General features: G+C 53.5%; 1 protein-coding gene across 8 annotated transcripts in view; it reads right to left on the bottom strand.

Moving 5' to 3' along the window:
- Positions 1-18,462, bottom strand: part of NTNG2 (netrin G2) — a 76,844-nt gene that overhangs the window by 33,845 nt on the left and 24,537 nt on the right. For all 8 annotated transcript variants that reach the window (XM_057549230.1, XM_057549226.1, XM_057549228.1 and 5 more), the window contains one exon: positions 10,178-10,821. In XM_057549230.1, the coding sequence (XP_057405213.1) occupies positions 10,178-10,821 (644 nt within the window). The remainder of the gene's footprint in view (positions 1-10,177; positions 10,822-18,462) is intronic.

Raw genomic sequence — 18,462 nt, 5'->3', positions numbered from 1 at the left:
GGTTCGAGCCCTGGTCTGGGAAGATCCCACATGCCGCGGAGCGGCTGGGTCCGTGAGCCACAACTACTGAGCCTGCGCGTCTGGAGCCTGTGCTCCGCAACAAGAGAGGCCGCGATAGTGAGAGGCCCGCGCACCGCGATGAAGAGTGGCCCCCGCTCGCCGCAACTAGAGAAAAGCCCTCGCACAGAAACGAAGACCCAACATAGCCAAAAATAAATAAATAAATAAACAAATGTGGGTTTTAAAATGTTCTGATAAAAAAAAAAAAAAGCTTCCTCCTCAGGGGGCTTCCCCCACCACCTGGACCCCGGTGTCAGGTCGGCCCTCTCAGCCACCCTCCCTATAGTCCCCTTGGTTTGTTACCTTCCCAGTACCTTTAGTCACCTGTGGTGGTTTGGTTTGTTTATTCCTATCTCCCTACTAGACTGTAAACCCCGTGGGGCTCTTGGATCTGAAGCACCTGGCTGTGTTGGACACATAGTAGGTCCCTGTTATGGATTGAATTGTGTCCCCCAAAAAGACAGATTGAAGTTCTATCTATGCTGGTGCCTGTGATTGTGACGTGATATGGAAACAGGGTCTTTGCAGATGTGATTAAGATGTAAATTAAGATGAAGTGATACTGGAGTAGGGTGAGCCCTTAGTCCAGTATGACTGCTGTCCTTCTAAGAAGAAGAGATATGGGGAGAACACTCTATCGAGACAGAGGCACAGAGAGAAGACGGCCACGAGAAGACAGACGAAGGGATGGGAAGCTGCACCTACAGCCAGGGGCTTCCGCAGCAGCTAGGAGAACGGATTCTCCCTGACAGGTTCTGGGGAGAGCATGGCCCTGCCACCACCTTGATTTCAGACTTCAAGCCCCCAGAACTGTAAGACAATACATTTCTGTTGTTTTAAGCCCACTTGATCTGTGGTACTTGGTGATGGCAGCCCCAGGAAACTAACTAATACAAGTGCCCATTAAAAATATCCGTTGAATGAATTAATACGACAGTGACAAAACTCTCAGAAGGAAATCCTCCCCACTCAGCGAGAGCAAGGGGGGCGCTCGTTCTCCCCAGCACTGTTGGAAGGCATTACTGTCAGGGATTCCATCCCTAACTCACCCACCGGGACCCCATATCTTCTGAGACCCCAGCCAAACCCAGGACCCCCCTCCTGCCCCCTCCCACCAGGGCTGGGGCCACACCTGGTAGGTGAGCAGCCCAGAGGTACCCAAAGGAGCCTGGATAAATGCCCCGTGGGTCCCCCTGCCACACTTGGCAGTGGATACCCCCCATATCCTCAGCACAGCTCTGCCCCCGTCCTATTCCTCAGCAGACGACAATATTGTGCATGTCCCATCTTTGGTGGGAGGAAGTGGTTCAGGAAGCTTGGCAGATTCGGTTAAAGGGTGTAAACTGCACCTAACAAAATCTCTGTCCTTAATGAGCTGGGAACATATATGTTGGGTTGAAAAAATAAAAAATAGAACACGAAACTGACTCTCCAAACGTTTGGGGATCATGGACCCCTTTGGCAATGGAATGAAAACTAAGGCCCTCACTTGGGCTGACCTCACACCCACACAATGCTTAGCATGTATTTCTGGGAGTCCAGGACCATTAAAGCCCACTCTCCTGAAAGCCCATGGGCCCCGTAGAAGGACCTCCAGGCTGTGCCCTGTGATCCTGGTGTTTTATTGACACAGTGGTGACCCTAGCACTTACTGCATGTTTACCACGGCCTGGTCACGGCTCTGAGCCTCTTCATGGGTTGTCTGATTTAAACTCCATGGTTATGGGATTTCCCTGGTGGCGCAGTGGTTGAGAATCCGCCTGCCAATGCAGGGGACATGGGTTCAAGCCCTGGTCCGGAAAGATCCCACATGCCACGGAGCAACTAAGCTCATGAGCCACAGCTACTGAGTCTGTGCTCTAGAGCCCATGAGCCCATGAGCCACAACTACTGAGCCTGCATGCCACAACTACTGAAGCCCGTGTGCCTAGAGCCCGTGCTCCGCAACAAGAGAAGCCACCGTAATGAGAAGCCTGTGCACCACAACGAAGAGTAGCCCCTGCTCGCCGCAACTAGAGAAAGCCCGTGCACAGTAACGAAGACCCAACGCAGCCAAAAATGAAACAAACAAGCAAACAAAAAACCTCCATGGTTATTATCTCCATTTTATGGAGGTGGGAAAGGAACCACAGACAAGTTAAGAAACTTGCCCTGGGTCACACCTGAGCCAGGATTTGCACCTGGACAGTCTGACATGGAAGCCATCCACCTATTTCTTTTTCATCTTGTGTGTGTGTGTGTGTGTGTGTGTGTGTGTGTGTGTGCGTGTGTGTGTTAAAATATACATAACATAAAACTTACTATTTTGCCATTTTAAAGTGTATAGTTCAGTGACATTAAGTACATTCACATTATTGTGCAACTATCATCAATATCCTTTTCTAGGGACTTCCCTGGTGGTCTAGTGGTTAGGACTCAGTGCTTTCACCACCATGGCCAGAGTTCAATCCCTAGTCAGGGAACTAAGATCCTGCAAGCTGTGCGGTGCAGCCAAAAATAAAATAAAATTAACAAACAAACAAATAAAAGCAATTACCTTTAAAAAATATCCTTTTCCAGAACACTTACATCACCCCAAACAGAAACTCTATACCCTCTAAATAACTCTCCACTCCCCCCTCCCTCCAGCCCCTGGCAACCTTATCCGATTTTCCATCTCTGTGAATTTGCCTATTCCTGGTGCCTTAAAGATGTGGACTCACAGAGTATTTGTCCTTCTGTGTCTGGTTTATATCATCCATGTTGTAGCAGGTGTCAGGAATTCCTTCCTTTTCAAGGCTGAATAATATTCCATGGTATGTACCGATCACATTTTGTTAATCCATCATCAGTTGATGGACACTTGGGTTATTTCCACCTTTCCACCATGCGAATAATGCTGCTAGGAACGTGGATGCACAAGTATCTATTCAAGTCTCTGCTTTCAGTTCTTTTGGGTATATACCCAGGAGCGGAACTGCTGGATCATATGGGAATTCTATGCTTAATTTTTTTGAGGAACCAAAAAACTGTTTTCCACAGCAGCTGCACCATTTTACATTCCTACCAATAGTGCACAAGGGTTCCTATTTGTCCACATCCTCGCCAACACTCGTTGTTTTCTGTTTTTCTGACAGCAGTCATCCTAAGGGGGCATCTCCATCTATTTCTTTTTTATTTATTTATTTATTTATTTATTTATTTATGGCTGTGTTGGGTCTTCATTTCTGTGCGAAGGCTTTCTCTAGTTGCGGCAAGCGGGGGCCACTCTCCATGGCGGTGCGCGGGCCTCTCACTATCGCGGCCTCTCTTGTGGTGGAGCACAGGCTCCAGACGTGCAGGCTCAGCAATTGTGGCTCACGGGTCCAGTTGCTCCGCGGCATGTGGGATCCTCCAGGACCAGGGCTCGAACCCGTGTCCCCTGCATTGGCAGGCAGATTCTCAACCACTGCGCCACCAGGGAAGACCTCTCCATCTATTTCTTAACCTCCAAGCCTCAGTTTCCTCATCCTCATACTGGGGACCATGACCCTCAAGGGGCAGGACTCAATGAGGAAACACACAGACGGGACTTAGAATACCACACATACGGGACTTAGAATACCACACATACGGGACTTGGACTTAGAATACCACACATACGGGACTTAGAATACCACACATACGGGACTTGGACTTAGAATACCACACATACGGGACTTAGAATACCACACGGCCTGTAAGAACTGCTCAGCAATGACAGCTAATGTTACTGAAGGGGGAACCCCACCCCCCAACCCCAGGTGGGGGTCACAGAGCTACAAGGGTCAGTGCAGGCAGAATAAAGTCACACGCTTCCCTTCTCGCCCATGTTCCCTGTGGACCAGCGATGGAAGAGACTAGACGGAGGGCGGGGCAAGTACGTGCAGTAAGTGGAAAGGTCTCTGCTCTCTCTGATCCCCTCCCCCTCCCACTGCCCTACACACACACACACACACACACACACACACACACACACACACACACACGTGCACAAAGCCTTCTTCCCTCCTGCGGTTTCTATTCTCGTCCTAAGTTCCGTCTATCTCCAGTTACTGCGTGATCAATATGGACAGGACGTTTATGGAAGAAGACAAGAAGGCAAGAAAGGGGCAGGGGGTCAAGGGAGGAGAAAACCAGGCGGGTGCTGGCTGGCCCGGGGCCTTGGATGAGAAGCCAGACCCCAGCAGCATCTGGGAAAGCCGGTGGATTCTCACACCGACCAAATTTTACAATGGCATCTATAGTTCCTGTTCACTTAATCAATGGTGTACAGATCAGGTGCACAGGACCTTCATCTGATGCATGGGACCTCTCTCCATCATCTCCCACCAACACCACCCTGCTTGGCTTGAATACCTCCAAGAATGGGGAACTCACTCTTCCTTTCCTGTCCTTGGCTGGCTAAGGCCCAGCTGGACTGGTTCCCTGGAGCCTCCAAGAGGTTTCTGGGTGGAGGACTTTGCCCTGGGGCAGGGCCCGGGGGTGAGAATAGGATGACCATTTCCCCTTCCCTCTACCCCAGATCCAGAGTCAGCAGGCTGTTTACCCGGAGTTTGTCCACACTTCAGATCCCAGGTGTCCGTCCTGCCAGGGGCCTGCAGAATACTGTGAGTGTAGTGGCTATGTTGTCACAGCTGTGAGAAGACAGGCGGGTCTCAGAGCAGAGGGGGCACACTGACAGCTTGTGAGCTGCCTTGGGCTGCAGGTGTGTTTTGTTTTACCTGCACAGGATTTTCAAAGAACTTTGAAGTAGGTGCCAGTATTTCAAAAAGCAAGTGATTTCACATATATATCTGCTATGTGCCTTCTCTCACAACATCAGAAGATGTGGCAATATCTGGTCTGCCTCTCTCCCTGACCTCTCCGGCCACCTAGCCGGAGGAATGGGACACTAGGGTAAGCTCTTCAAATACATCATTTCACTGAAGCCTCACCCCAAGCTGGTGAGGTCGTTATCATATCTCCATTTTGCAGATGGGAAAACTGAGGCTTAGACAGGTTAAGGTGATCCAGCTAATCAGTGATGGAGGCAGGATTCAAACCCTGGTTGGTCTAATGATGCCGTCTTCTACCTGGGGGTTCCCACCTCTCCACTTCCTTGAGGAGATTTGTAAAGATAAAGCCTTCTGGACCTCTCCCCAAACTTGTGGGATCCAGAGCTCTTAGCAGTGGGGCTGGGGAGCCCGTTGTTTTAAAATGCCCTCCTGAGGATTTCCCTGGCGGTCCAGTGGTTAAGAATCTACCTTCCAATGCAGGGGACGGGGGTTCGATCCCTGGTCGGGGAACTAAGATCCCACATGCCGTGGGGCAACCAAGTCCGCATGCCGCAACTAGAGAGAAACCCACGCGCTGCAACGAAAGAGCCCACATGCCAGATCCCATATGCGGCAACGAAGGACCCTGTGTGCTGCAACTAAGACCCGACGCAGCCAAAAATAAAATAAATAAATATTGAAAAAATAAATAAATAAAGTAAAATGCTCTCCTGTATGAAGCTGGTTGGATGTGGGTCTGGCTGCCCTTGACCACTGTGTCGGGGGTGCAGGTGGGGGGGGGCCTTGCCTCTTCTCCAAGCACCATCTCATTCCTCCTCAAATCCGGTGCCGCCCCGGACTTGCCCAGTTAAAGCCAGCCACTCTCCCAGTCCACACCTGAGTTTCCCTGTGTGTGGAAGGAGAAAATCGCTCCCGCCCCCTCCCAGCCTTCCAGGAACGGGAGCAACTTAACAGGTGGGACCCCCCACTTCTCTTTATCTCAGACCCAGACTAAGCAGGACTGGCAAGGCTGTTTTGCCTGGTCCTGAAGGGAGGGGAGGCCAGTGGTGGGCAGGGACCTCCAGGTGCTGGAGGCTACTTTGCTCCCTGCACCACTGCCCTGTGGGGCTGCGGTTCGCTCTCCTCCTTCCTCTCACCCCCTGATTTGTACCAGGTCCTCATCCCCAGGGGCCTGGGCTTCTCCATCTGCTCCATCCTCCTCCCCCAGAGCCAGGTGCTTGCTGGCTGGAAATAGCCGACATGAGTGACAGAGCTGGAAGCATCCATGGTATCAAAGACCTTTGGATTCCATAGAGGGATGGACTTGAGCTTGGGCACACTTGGGTTGGACCTTGACTGTTTGGTGTTCAGTTTCGCTGTGTGATCTACTTATGTCCCCTGAACTCGGCCTCCTTATCTAAAAACACGAGGTGGAGGGGAATGCCGTCCCTGTGGGAAAGGCTCTATGGGGCGGAGATCAGGTCCGGCTTGCTCAATGCTCCAGCTTGCGGGGTCTTAGAGATTTAATAACCATGTGGGAAGTGAATGACTATTGATTAACTAAGATGCATGTGAGCCCTTAGCTCACTGCTCAACAGGAAAGGAGCCCATAGCAAACACTCAATAAATATCAGCTACTATTGTTAGCAGGCCACAGCGGGAGGCACCGTGTAACTCTGGGTCATGAAATTCTGAGCAAATACCAGAACAGCTTCAGTCTGAAATCCCAGCACCCGAGAGCCCCGGGATCCTCAGGTCACTACTCAGGAACACCAAGGGCATCATCTGGGTGGGCCCACGGGCACCTTTGCCACCCCACCCTGCCCCTCTGGCCTCTCTGGCTCCCAGGCACAGCTGGACTTTCCCACCTGGAATTTAAAAAGGAAAAGTAGAGGAAGTCACAGCCCGTTGCTGAAGCATCTAACTAGACCTAATTAATCGATTAGCCAAGCTGCCGCTTTCCTGCCAACCAGCCGCCTGAAGAGTACTTACTTTATCTGTGAATTGATTGCGTACTTTCACCACCACTACAGCTAATCCCCACCACCCACAGAGGCTGGGTGCCAACGGGAACTGGGAGCTGCTGGGCAGGGACCGCCCTGCCACCTTGCCAGGGAGGCACGGGCTCCAGGCAGCCACAGTCCTCAGGTTACAGACAGAAAACTGAGGTCCAGAGAGGGGTGCAGGCAGGCGGGGCTGGAACCCAGCTCACCTGACCCCCAGGTCACCTGGCACCAGAACAGCCCTCTTGATTTGGATGAGGCTGAAAAGCTGAGGCTCTTTCCTGCCCTGCTCTGTCCCTCTGTCCCTTCCCAAATACGATCTGCCCCACTTCTGCATCTCAGAGTCCCTCCTAAGAGAAAAATGACCTTCACCCCTGGCTGAGGTGTAAGGGGCACTACAGGTCCTGGCTGTCACCATCCAGCGCAGACCCTGCAACCGGCCCAGACCTCAGGACCCTGCACGAGCCGCCTAATGAAGTGGCAGGCAGGTCCTTGATTAGATTCCTGAAGATGAGGGACACCCCCGTAGCAGCCCAAGGAGGTCAGGAAAGGGGCCACAGCCCCCAGAAGGGGTGGGGATCTTGTTCCTACCTCCGAACTGCTAAGCTGTTGGGTCGGTGGATGGGAGGGTCTTAAAAGAACCAGACCATTGCATCCCCAGGGCTGGCAGAGGTCACCAAGATGACCAACGGCCCAAAGCCTGGACATAGATCCGAGAAACAGAGCAGGAGCTTGATCCTTGACTCCCCACTACTACAATAGCTGCCATATATCAGGTGGTTTCCAGACCGTTCCTGGTTTAAAATAGCCTGTCCCAAGTGTGGGCGGGTTAGGAATCACGGGTGTCAGAACCACAGGCCCCTGCATGTGCACCTGCCTCACTGCCGCCTGCTGGCCTTGAACTTGACCCCACCTCATGAATCGCTTGCCTTTGCCTTGGCCCACCTGGAATCCACACACAGAGTCAAAGGAAAATAAAATGCAGACACAGCGGAAAACCAAAGCCCCACACCGCCCCTGCCCACCCCTACTCCGCAGGTGTGACCACAGTGAGAAGTTAGTACACAAGATTCTAGCCTTTCCCCACATCCACGATGCTCCTGGGCCCGAACAGGCTTCTTTCCAATGTCAATGTCAACAGAGAAATCATGTGTGCGGGCATATTATATATTTTACAAAAATGGGATTATACTATACACACCAGGCAGCAAACTGGTTTTTGCACTCATCAGTAATTATATACTCGGGCAGTCTGTAGAGCCTGTTGTGGAAAGCTGCCCAGGGTATGTTGTCCCAGCTGGGTTCTGGTGCAGCCCCTGCCCAAACTGGCCTAAGCCATGTTCCTGGCTCTAATTATGCCCCAACACCCTTGGGTCTCAACTTGGTCCTTCCTCAACCTGCCCCAGCTCTCGGACGCCATTATTTTAAACACTATTTATTTTATTCAATAAACACTTTGTTAGCATGTGTGACGTGCTAAATCCACAGTAGTTTAAACTACGATGTAATAAACACAAGCTCATAGTAGTTCTGAGTATTTCATCAACTCTAACTCATTTAGCTTACCACGATCCAATGCGAGAAGGATGCTCGTTATCTTTCCTGTTCTACGGATGGGGAAACTGAGGCACAGAGAGGCCCTCGTCCGGAGGCTCACAGCCAGTCGATGGCAGAGCTGGGAATTCAACCCAGGCCATCCGGCTCCAGAATGCCTACTCCCAACTGTCACACCAGCGGTTCTCAAACGTGAGTGTGTATCAGAATTCTCCAGAGAGCTTATTAAAACACAGATTGCTGGGCCTCACCCCTGGAATTTACGATACAGCAGGTCTGGCATGGGGCCCAAGAATTTGCATTTCTAACAGGTTTCCAAGTGACGCTAATGCTGCTGGTCTGGTCCGGGAATCACACTTAGAGAGCTCTTGTGTTACACGCTGCTGCCCCTTATGATTGACCCCTTGGTTACCAGCGACGGGCCCCCCCAAGCCTCGCTCTTGAGTGCAGACCAGGGTGTTACACCCGTGGCTTGGGATAAAGGCCTTGCCCCTACTGACCAGCAGGTCATCTGTCGAATGAACAGATGATCTGAGACAGCGTGCGACCATTTTATCATCTGCAATCTCAAGAGTTCCTGGGAATCAAAGGCTGTTTTTACCTCCTATGATGGTCTTTTGCCCCCCCACCAAAGTGTCCACAAAACATTTTCTTCTCCAAAGCTGTGAGTAAAGGAATAACTCAGCAGGGTTGGGTTGTCCACACGCTACATAGTCCAAAGAAAAGTCTGGCCCTTAACTAGCTCCTGGGAGGAGTTTATGAGCCTTGGGATGTCCTGCCCAATAAGAGTGTCTTTGTTTACCTGGGGCCTTGGGCCACTCCAGATAATTTAAGCTAATGATGTGATTTATGATGGCGGCCTTGGGCCATGTAGTATCAGCATGACCTGTGGGTCAAGGAATTGGGGACCAAGGTCAACCACGTGGGCAGTCAGCCATGCCTACATAACCAATTCCCAATAAAACCCCTGGATACCCAGGCTCGGGCAAGCTCCTCTGGCTGGCGCTACTCCACATGTGCTATGTCACACATCGTTGCTGCACTGGGAGAGGAAGACCGGAAGCTCGCACTGCTATCTCCCAGAGCCTGCCCTCTGCACCTTTCTCTGTTGCTGACTGTAATCTGTATCCTTTCATTGTAACAAGAGCAACTGTGGGTATCACAGCTTTGCTAGGCTCTGTGAGTCCTTCTAGCAAATCATGGAGCCTGAAGGCGGTCTTGGGCACCCCCCAGACACAAGTGCCCATTCATTGAGTCCGTGGCCAGTTACATTGTACCTCCCGAGCACCAGGCTTTAGCTCAAGCCCCACCCACACTGCCCAGGTCTGCTCAGCTCCACGCATCCTCTCCAGACCTCCCAGCCCTGTGGCTAGAGGTAGCCTGGGCCCTACGGAAGACATTTATCAGCCACCATTCACCTCCCTCCATGGAAAAACACAGGTAGCCCCTTTGATGTAACACCAGGTAACATTCCAGGTACCAGGTAATGTCCCAGGTATCACATAACATCCTAGGTACCAGGTAACATTCCAGGTTATCAGGTAATATCCCAGAAAACAGGTAACATCCTGGGAACAAGATAATATTCCAGGAACCAGGTAACATCCTGGGTACCAGGTAACGTCCCAGGAACCAGGTACTATCCCAGGAACCATGTCACGTCCTAGGTACCAGGTAACATCCCAGGTATCAGATAACATGCCAGGAAACAGGTAATACCCTAGGCCTCAGGTAACATTCCGGGTATCTGGTAATATCCCAGGAAGCAGGTAACATCCTGGGTACCAGGTCGCCCCCGGGCCTTACCTGCCCATGACCTCGATGTTGGAGATGGCGTAGAAGTACTTGTAGAGGTTCTCCCGCTGCACATACGTGCCGCCCAGCGCCGGGCGCAGCAGCCGCATGCGCAGGTCGGTGAGGGTGAAGAACTCCTTGAGGCCCTTGGCGCTCTCCAGCCGCGTGTACAAGTTGTCCATGTTGCGCAGGCTGGGGCCGGCGAAGATGGCGAAGCGGTCCCGCACCTCGAAGCGCACGTGCTTCTCCTTCTTGGAGCCGGCCCAGCGCGAGTACTCCTCCGTGCACAGCACCCGGTGGGCACCCGACGCCGACAGGTCGCGCGCCCGGCGGGCGGGCATGCCGAAGGCCTCCATGCAGTCCTCTGCGTAGAACTGGTAGGGCTGCCACGTGCGCCCGTTGTCCAGCGACTTCTCCAGGACCATGACGGTGGGCCGGCCGTACTCGAAGGTCACCACCACGTCGTCCGTCAGCTCCACGCTCTTGTTCCACGAGAGGGTGATGTTGGCCTCCAGCGGGCTGGGGTAGCGGCTCCACGTGACGCTCTGCCAGTAGGTGGCTAGGCCCTCGTCCTCCCTGTCGAACATGAGCTGGGGCGGGTGAGCCAGGTCCGGGTTGGAGGCGTCACACTCGTTGCTGCACAGGTAGGGGTTCTCCTGCGGGGGCGGGGGGGGGGAGAAGACCAGGGTGGACGCTGGATGCTCTGGGGGGCCCGGGACCCTTGTCCCAGCCCAGCCCCGCTGTCTGCCCAGAGGTCTCAGAGCCTGTGCTCCGACGTCCGGGCACCAGGAAGCCTCTCTCTTCCGAAGCCCATAAAGACATGCAGCTCTATTGCCTCCCAAGAAAACACATTTGTTCCTACTCTAAGCTCAGACAATCAGGAAGGGCGGGAGCTCGTCACTGCTCCAAGACCCTCCATGGCTCCCCACTGCCGGGAGGGTAAAGCCTCACCGCTTTACCTCGTTGACTCTGACCTCCTCCCACCACATCTGGAGCCGCTGTTCCTGGCCTCCCACCTGAGCACTCCTGCCCTCCAGGCCTCCCTTGTCTGTGCCTCTGAGCCTTTGCAGATGGCGTTCCCTCTCCTCGACATACCCTTCCACTCTCTGTCTGCCTCCAAATTCCTACTCACACTTTTTTTTTTTTCATCTTTATTGGAGTAGAATTGCTTTACAATGTTGTGTCAGTTTCTGCTGTATAACAAAGTGAATCAGCTATACATATACATATATCCCCATATCCCCTCCCTCTTGAGCCTCCCTCCCACCCTCCCCATCCCACCCCTCTAGGTCATTGCAAAGCACCCAGCTGATCTCCCTGTGCTACGCAGCTGCTTCCCACTAGCTATCTGTTTTACATATGGTAGTGTATATATGTTAACGCTACTCTCTCACTTCACCCCAGCTTACCCTTCCCCCTCCCCGTGTCCTCAAGTCCATTCTCTACGTCTGCGTCTTTATTCCTGCCCTTCCCCTAGGTTCTTCAGCACCGTTTTTTTTAGATTCCATATATATGTGTTAGCGTACGGTGTTTGTTTTTCTCTTTCTGACTTACTTCACTCTGTATGACAGACTCTAGGTCCATCCCCCTCACTACAAATAACTCAATGTCGTTTCTTTTTATGGCTGAGTAATATTCCATTGTATACATGTGCCACATCTTCTTTATCCATTCATCTGTTGATGGACGTTTGACTCTTGAAACATCTCCTACACAGAGATGCCTTCTCGACCCTTCAGACAATACAATTAGTAGCAACAGGAGGGGCGGTGGAAGAAGTCAAAGTCACAGCCCCCTGGTGCCCAGCACATTATCTCATTTCTCTCCTGTTTAGTAGCTAGCTCACCGCCAATGCTCACAGTGTGGGAGTGTCAGCTCCATGCTCGGGATGAAGCAACCCGGGCTTTGGAAGGTGGTGGCCCTTGCCCGAGGCCCTGCTAGGAAGAGCTGGGGGCCACACTATGGCCTGTATGTCACTGGGGCCTGCTCTCTGTCCCCACAGCACGCGTGTCTGCCTCACGCACAGCCCAGGTTCCCCTCAAGCGGGTGCGTCTTGTGGCAGTCCTTTCTGGGTCCTCGGCACGTGCCTGGCAGGCCCAATGGGGAACACCGGCTGGGGAAGGCAGGGCACGTTCCCCACGTGCTTCCTCTCCCCTCACCCCCGCCTCCGAAAGCTGGCAGCCCACTCCCTGGCCCAGCGGGCTCCAGCCGGGGCTCCCCTCCTCCGCAGTTCAAATCCATCCCCCGGGTCTGGTCTGCCGTGTGAACTCACCCGGAGGCCTGAAAATATCACTAACGTGGTGGTTGCCGGGGGTTGGAGGGATGAATAAGGGGGAGCCCAGGGAATTTTTAGGGCAGTGAAGCCATCTTGTATGACACTGTCATGCTGGATAAATGACATGATACATTTGTGCAACACCAAGAGGGAACCCTACTGTCAACATGGGCTTGCGTTAATAACAACACGTCCGTGTAACAAAGGTACCACGCTAATGCAAGCTGTTAATAATGGGGCAACTGTGTGGGGAAACGGGTCTTAGGCACTCTCTGGACTGTCTGCTACATTTTCGGTAAACCTAAGACTGCTCTAAAAAATAAAGGCTATTAATTAAAAGGAAACACCGTCACTAAGAACCGCACGCGCCCCAGACCAATTGCAGCTCCTTTGATGAATATTTCAGGTCCCTGGTTTGCTCAGAAACAAAGCGGCTTCGATCTGAGTTAAAGGCTCACATTCTAAAATGAGGCATTCGGCTCCCAGTGGCAGTGGGCGCCTTGTCTCCCGAGGGGCCGAGCCGGCATCACCGCAGCGACTTTGGGCCATCACCTTTGAAGCCCGTTAGTGGAGGACCAGTTCCTAGGCCACCCAGGGATCCTCAGTGGGCAGGCTGGCTCTGGGGTTTACTGAGGCAGGTTCCACCAAAATAGCTCTGTCCTGGGTCCCCTGTGGTACAACTGTCCACCCCACCTGGCCCGAACTGCTGATTCCCAGGACCCGGAAAACTTGGGGTGGAAGGGGTACAGCATTGAGTCCACCCCCCTCACTGAGCAAATGGGGAAACCGAGGCCCAGGGTGGGGCAGGATGGGCCCGGGCCTCCTTGAGGGTGGGAGGGGTTTGAGGATGAACCTGCTTCTGTCCTGGACAACCTCAGGGGTGTTCTGGAACTCTCGGGACCTCACACACAACATGGCAGGGAGAGGGGCCTGGCTCGGCCCACGGGGGTCCAAGCTTCCTTGCGCTCCAGTTGGTGATCTTGTAATGTCGCCCGGAATGGGGAGAGGCTGAAAGGCCCCATGGGGATGGCTCAATGGCTTGTAGAGTCCAGGCCTGGTGATGAAAGGGGGGCAGACCTGCCTGTGGGGGACAGCCCACTCCCCAGGCCCTCAGCCGGCTCAGAGCTCACACCTGGACACTGGGGACCGGAAGACACAGTTTGCACCCAAGTGGGCACCCTCCCCTCCCCCAACCCAGCAATCATCCTCTTCCCACAGCTTCCCTTCTTCTACCGCCCCTGGCACCTTGTTATGGAGTATACTGTGTCCCCCCACCAAATTCATATGTTGAAGCCTTAACCCCCAGTACCTCCGAATGTGACTGTATTTGAAAATGGGGACTTTAACGGTGATTACATTAAAATGAGGCCCTTAGGGTGGGCCCAAATCCAATCTGACTGGTGTCCTTACAAGAAGGGAAAATTTGGATACCCAGAGAGACCCCTGGGGCACGTGCACACAGAGATGACCATATGAAGAATCAGCAAGAGGGGCCCATCGGCAAGTCATGGAGAGACGCCTCAGAAGAAACCAACCTGCCTTGGTCTTCAAGGGTCAAACCTTGACCTTGGACTTCCAGACTCCAGAACCTGAGAAAATAAATTTCTGTGGTTTAAGCCACCCAGGCCCTAGCAAACTAATACATGCCTCACCCCAAGCGAGCAAAGCGTGGGTCAGGGTGGGAGGAGCGGCCAGACGCTCTCTCTGGGGCCCTCCTCTACCAGCTCGCTTCTCAACACGCTGACACCAGGTGGCATCATGCTACTCTGCCCACCTGGAAAGCTACCCACCCAGCACTGAAGCTGGGCCTTTTCCCCGGCTGTCTCATCCCCTCTCACCTCTGAGCTTGTGCCCCTGCAGCCGCTTTCCCTCCTCTGGGTTTTTAGAGCTTTCCCCATGTACTTCCTCTAGGAAGCCCTCCTTGCCTGATTCATTTTTGAACCCAGTTCCCTCGTCATTCATCACAGGATTGTTAGTGTGCTTATCTGGGACAGTGTAGAGGAGCCTCCCTGTAGGGCTTGGACCTCAGTAACCAGTCACTAAGTTACAGTTATTACGGTCATCCTATTAATTAGTTACTAATAGAATGATAATTAGATTAATAGTAATAGACCTCATACGGGATGTTGATATTATTCCTGTCAACCCCCAGCTGCTGTGAAACACCTCACCTCTCCCCTGGTCCTTTTTTTTTGGCCATGCCACGTAGATTATGGGGCCCTAGTTCCCCGACCAGGGATTGAACCTGGGCTCTCCGCAGTGAGAGCGCGGAGTCCTAAACACTGGACCTCCAGGGAGTTCCCTCCCCTGGTCCTTCTCCATCCCCCTGCCTACGTTCCCTCACCTGCCCAGCCTCCTGTGGTCCCCATGGCGGGACACTGGATCCCTCACGCCCCCGATGCACCTGGCCTGTCTGTCATCAGGAAGACTGACACAGCCGGCTCTGCCAAGGGACGGGAGGCTCCGACCTGGCTGCCAGAGCCAAGCTGCCCTAACCTGCAGGGCTCACTGCCCCCCCCGCCCCCACCCCGGCCTCAGCCCGGGAAGCAGATGGTCAGAAACTAATGAATCAGCCTGTGTATTTACCAGCCCTGCGCCTGCTGCGGAGTGAGCGGGCTTAATCAACAGCGAGCACAATAAATAAATCCCAAGCCATCGCCAACACAATTCCCTCTCTCCTATTTCTCTTCTTTCTTCCGCCGCCCTCCCACCCCAGGATCTCGGAATTCCATTTAACCATTTAGGGGCCAGAGTGCCCCCGACTGAAGGCAGCTTCATGCCCACGGTCCTTCCCAAGCGCCATTGGCTCATACCCTCATTTTCCTCCTGTTCTTCACTAGGGAGGATTCCGAGGAGGAAGCCTGGGGTGCGAAGGCCGGTTCACCCTGAGCCCCGTACCCTGAGCACTGCTGCATCTGACGGCTGATCGCTGTGTGTGAGAGGGAGGGGCCGGCAGGGGGGCCAGCGTTGGCTGGCCTCCTAGGTCTGCACATTTCCACTCATCTCTATGAGATCAGATTAACTAATCACCGTCAAGATAAAGTGGCCTAACACCGGGGAGAAAGAGCCAGGGATGTTTGGGGCACCCCCCTAACTTCTCAGGATGACAGCAGAGCCAAACTTTGATATTATCAAAAGTCGTCATTGTTTCTTAAACATTTCATGAATATCACCAAAAACAAAAAATCATACCCTGTTTAAAAACCTTAGGATGTTCTCTGGAAAAATGTAACACATCACATTTTCCACTTAGGGGACTCATGGGGTCCCATTTTTCCCAGTTAGGAACCCCTGTTCTGGGGTCAAACAGTTAAGGAAACTGGTGTTGGGGTCTGAAAGCCTTGGGCTCAATCTTGGCTCAACCCCTTGAGGCTGTGTGACCTTGAGAAAGTTGCTTTGCCTCTCTGAGTCTTTATTTTCTCATCCAATATCACATGAGATAGTCTGTATGAAATGCCTAGGAAATGTCCCCAAATGGTAGCAATTATTATTAAACAGCAGCTTCACGTACACTAGGTCAAGGGTTTTCCCAGCAACCTTCCAGGGGAAGAAGTAAGGCTGAAGGGCACCTGGCCCCTTCATGGTGAAGCCAGGAACTTCGCACACGACACTGACCACAGTGGGGACTGCTGGCTTGAAAGGGCGTGACGATCATGACATTCACTGAATGCCAACCATGGGCCAGGGCGGGCTGGGCACTGCACATCCATCCCAGCCGCATCCTCCCAGCACCCCCAGGAGGTAGGGCATCTCCAGTTCCCAGACAAGAAACCAAGTACTTGCCAACCCTGCATCACTTCCTCTGGATCCTGTGGGACCCCAGCAAGGAAATCTTGGGGAAACCAAGCCCATCATGTCTGCGGCTCACTTATCTCTACAGATACACAAAGGCAAGTCACCTGCAAAGTGGGGCAGCACAGCTGGAGGGGTGAAGGCCGGGGTGCAGGGTGAGGGGAAGGCAGTCAGCCTGGACACCAGCACAGCAGAGAACGGGGTGGGGACAAATCTCCTCCACAAACACTGAGCAGGAGTCACCTGGACCAACTGTTCTACAGAGAAACATTTCATCCCAGGCTTTTCATTGAAGAGACCTTGCAACTGTCTCTTCAATGCTTTTGCTTTTATGTTATTTTTTTGTGCAAAGGGTGCAGCTGGAGTCAGAGGCCAGGTTGTAAAGAGCAGAGACAAGCTACCAGCAGAAAATATCATCGAGGGCTTCTGTGGTGGTGCAGTGGTTGAGAATCCGCCTGCCAATGCAGGGGACACGGGTTCGAGCCCTGGTCTGGGAAGATCCCACATGCCGCGGAGCAACTAAGCCCGTGAGCCACAACTGCTGAGCCTGCGCGCCTAGAGCCCGCGAGCCACAACTACTGAGCCTGTGTGCCACAACTACTGAGCCTGCAAGCCACAACTACTGAGCCCGCGAGCCACAACTACTGAGCCCGCAAGCCACAACTACTGAGCCTGCGTGCCACAACTACTGAAGCCCGCGCACCTAGAGCCCGTGCTCCGCAACAAGAGAAGCCACCGCAGTGAGAAGCCCGCGCACTGCAACGAAGAGTAGCCCCCGCTCACCGCAACTAGAGAGAAGCCCGCGCGCAGCAACGAAGACCCAATGCAGCCGATAAATAAATAAATAAATAAAATTTTTTTTAAAAAATGAAAAAGTTTACAAATATATATATCATCGAGTGGGAAAGCTGACTGCTAGCAGAGATGGAGGTAACCTGCCCGGGGGAAGTCTGGCTATTTGGCTTTGAGTCCTTAACCAAGGAGAGCGTGGATGGGGCAGTCACCGGAATTGTAAGCAAGTCTTAGGAGGAGGAATAAACAACTTCATGCAGACTGGCCTTGCCATCCAAACCTGTGTTGGGACAAAATCACACCACTGCTGGACACCGCCAAAGCAGGTTTGGGTCTTTGCGGAGCAGCGGGCCACAGTGTGGCGGGAAGGGCTTTGCCCTCTGTAACTGGGAGGGCGGGTACAGGGCTCGGCCGCTCACTGGCCACTTGAGCAGTCACTCCACTGCCGTGAGCCTTAGGTTCCCAACTGCAGGGCAAGTACCATGAGGGCCGTGGCCTCCCCCCGCCTCCTTCCCCACTGCAGCCCAGACCTTGGCACTTTCCGGGGACTCAGGAAAGCTCTGTCCAGTGAATGAAAGTCCAGGGAGGCTGCGAATGCTGACTTCATGGGCGGTTCTGAGAATTGCACCAGGTGCCACGTGGCAAGCACTTTGGGGGGCCCGGGCTTGTGGACAATGGGTGTAGGGAGAGCATCTTGACTATCACCAGCCCCGTGGCCTGGGCCAAGGGCAAGGTCACGGCCATGCTTAAGCCCTGCATGTGCTTTATCCTGGAGGATGGGGTGCTTTTACTTACATTCTGCAAAGGAAGGGGATTGAGCAATGTCTCAAGGTCACAGGGCTCCGCAGTGGCCGAGGTGGGACAAGAAGCCAGGGCGTCGGGCTTGGACACAAGTCAGGAACTGTGCCCCTCGCCCAGAGGGAAAGGCGGCTGGCGGCCCAGCCGTGCGCCACTCCCCAGAGGCTCGGGTGCCACCGAGGCGTGTGGGCGGACCCAGGGAACAGTTTAGCAGCTGACAGATTTTTTTTGAACCTGTCTGCCAAGTTGCCAGCTGAAGTCTCATCATCAGCCCCATCAACCTCAGCTGGGGCTGGGGCATCTGCGGGTGGGAGGCTGGAGGCGGGGGGCTGCCAGGGAGAGCCTTGGGCAACGGGGGCTGGGCAAGGACTCGGAGCACGGCTTTCCCCGGGGACCCCAGCGGGGCACTTAGGGGAAGGCGAGGCAGCACAGCTCCGTCTTACAGAACAGGACTTAGGCAGGAGCAAAAGTGGGGGGAAGTCAACACACAGAGGAGCTAGCACCACCCTCCGCCTTGGATGATGCTTCTAGAACTTCGGGGGAAACTCTTTGGGCCTGGTCGCCGACCCATGAGGTCATGGAGTTGGGATCCCGGAGACCGTCCCTGACCCCGTGTGTGACCTTGGGTGGGACCTTGCCC

This window comes from Balaenoptera acutorostrata, chromosome 6 (assembly GCF_949987535.1).
Source record: "Balaenoptera acutorostrata chromosome 6, mBalAcu1.1, whole genome shotgun sequence".
Taxonomy (NCBI): Eukaryota; Metazoa; Chordata; class Mammalia; order Artiodactyla; family Balaenopteridae; genus Balaenoptera; species Balaenoptera acutorostrata.
This window is presented reverse-complemented; position numbering and strand designations above follow the sequence as displayed.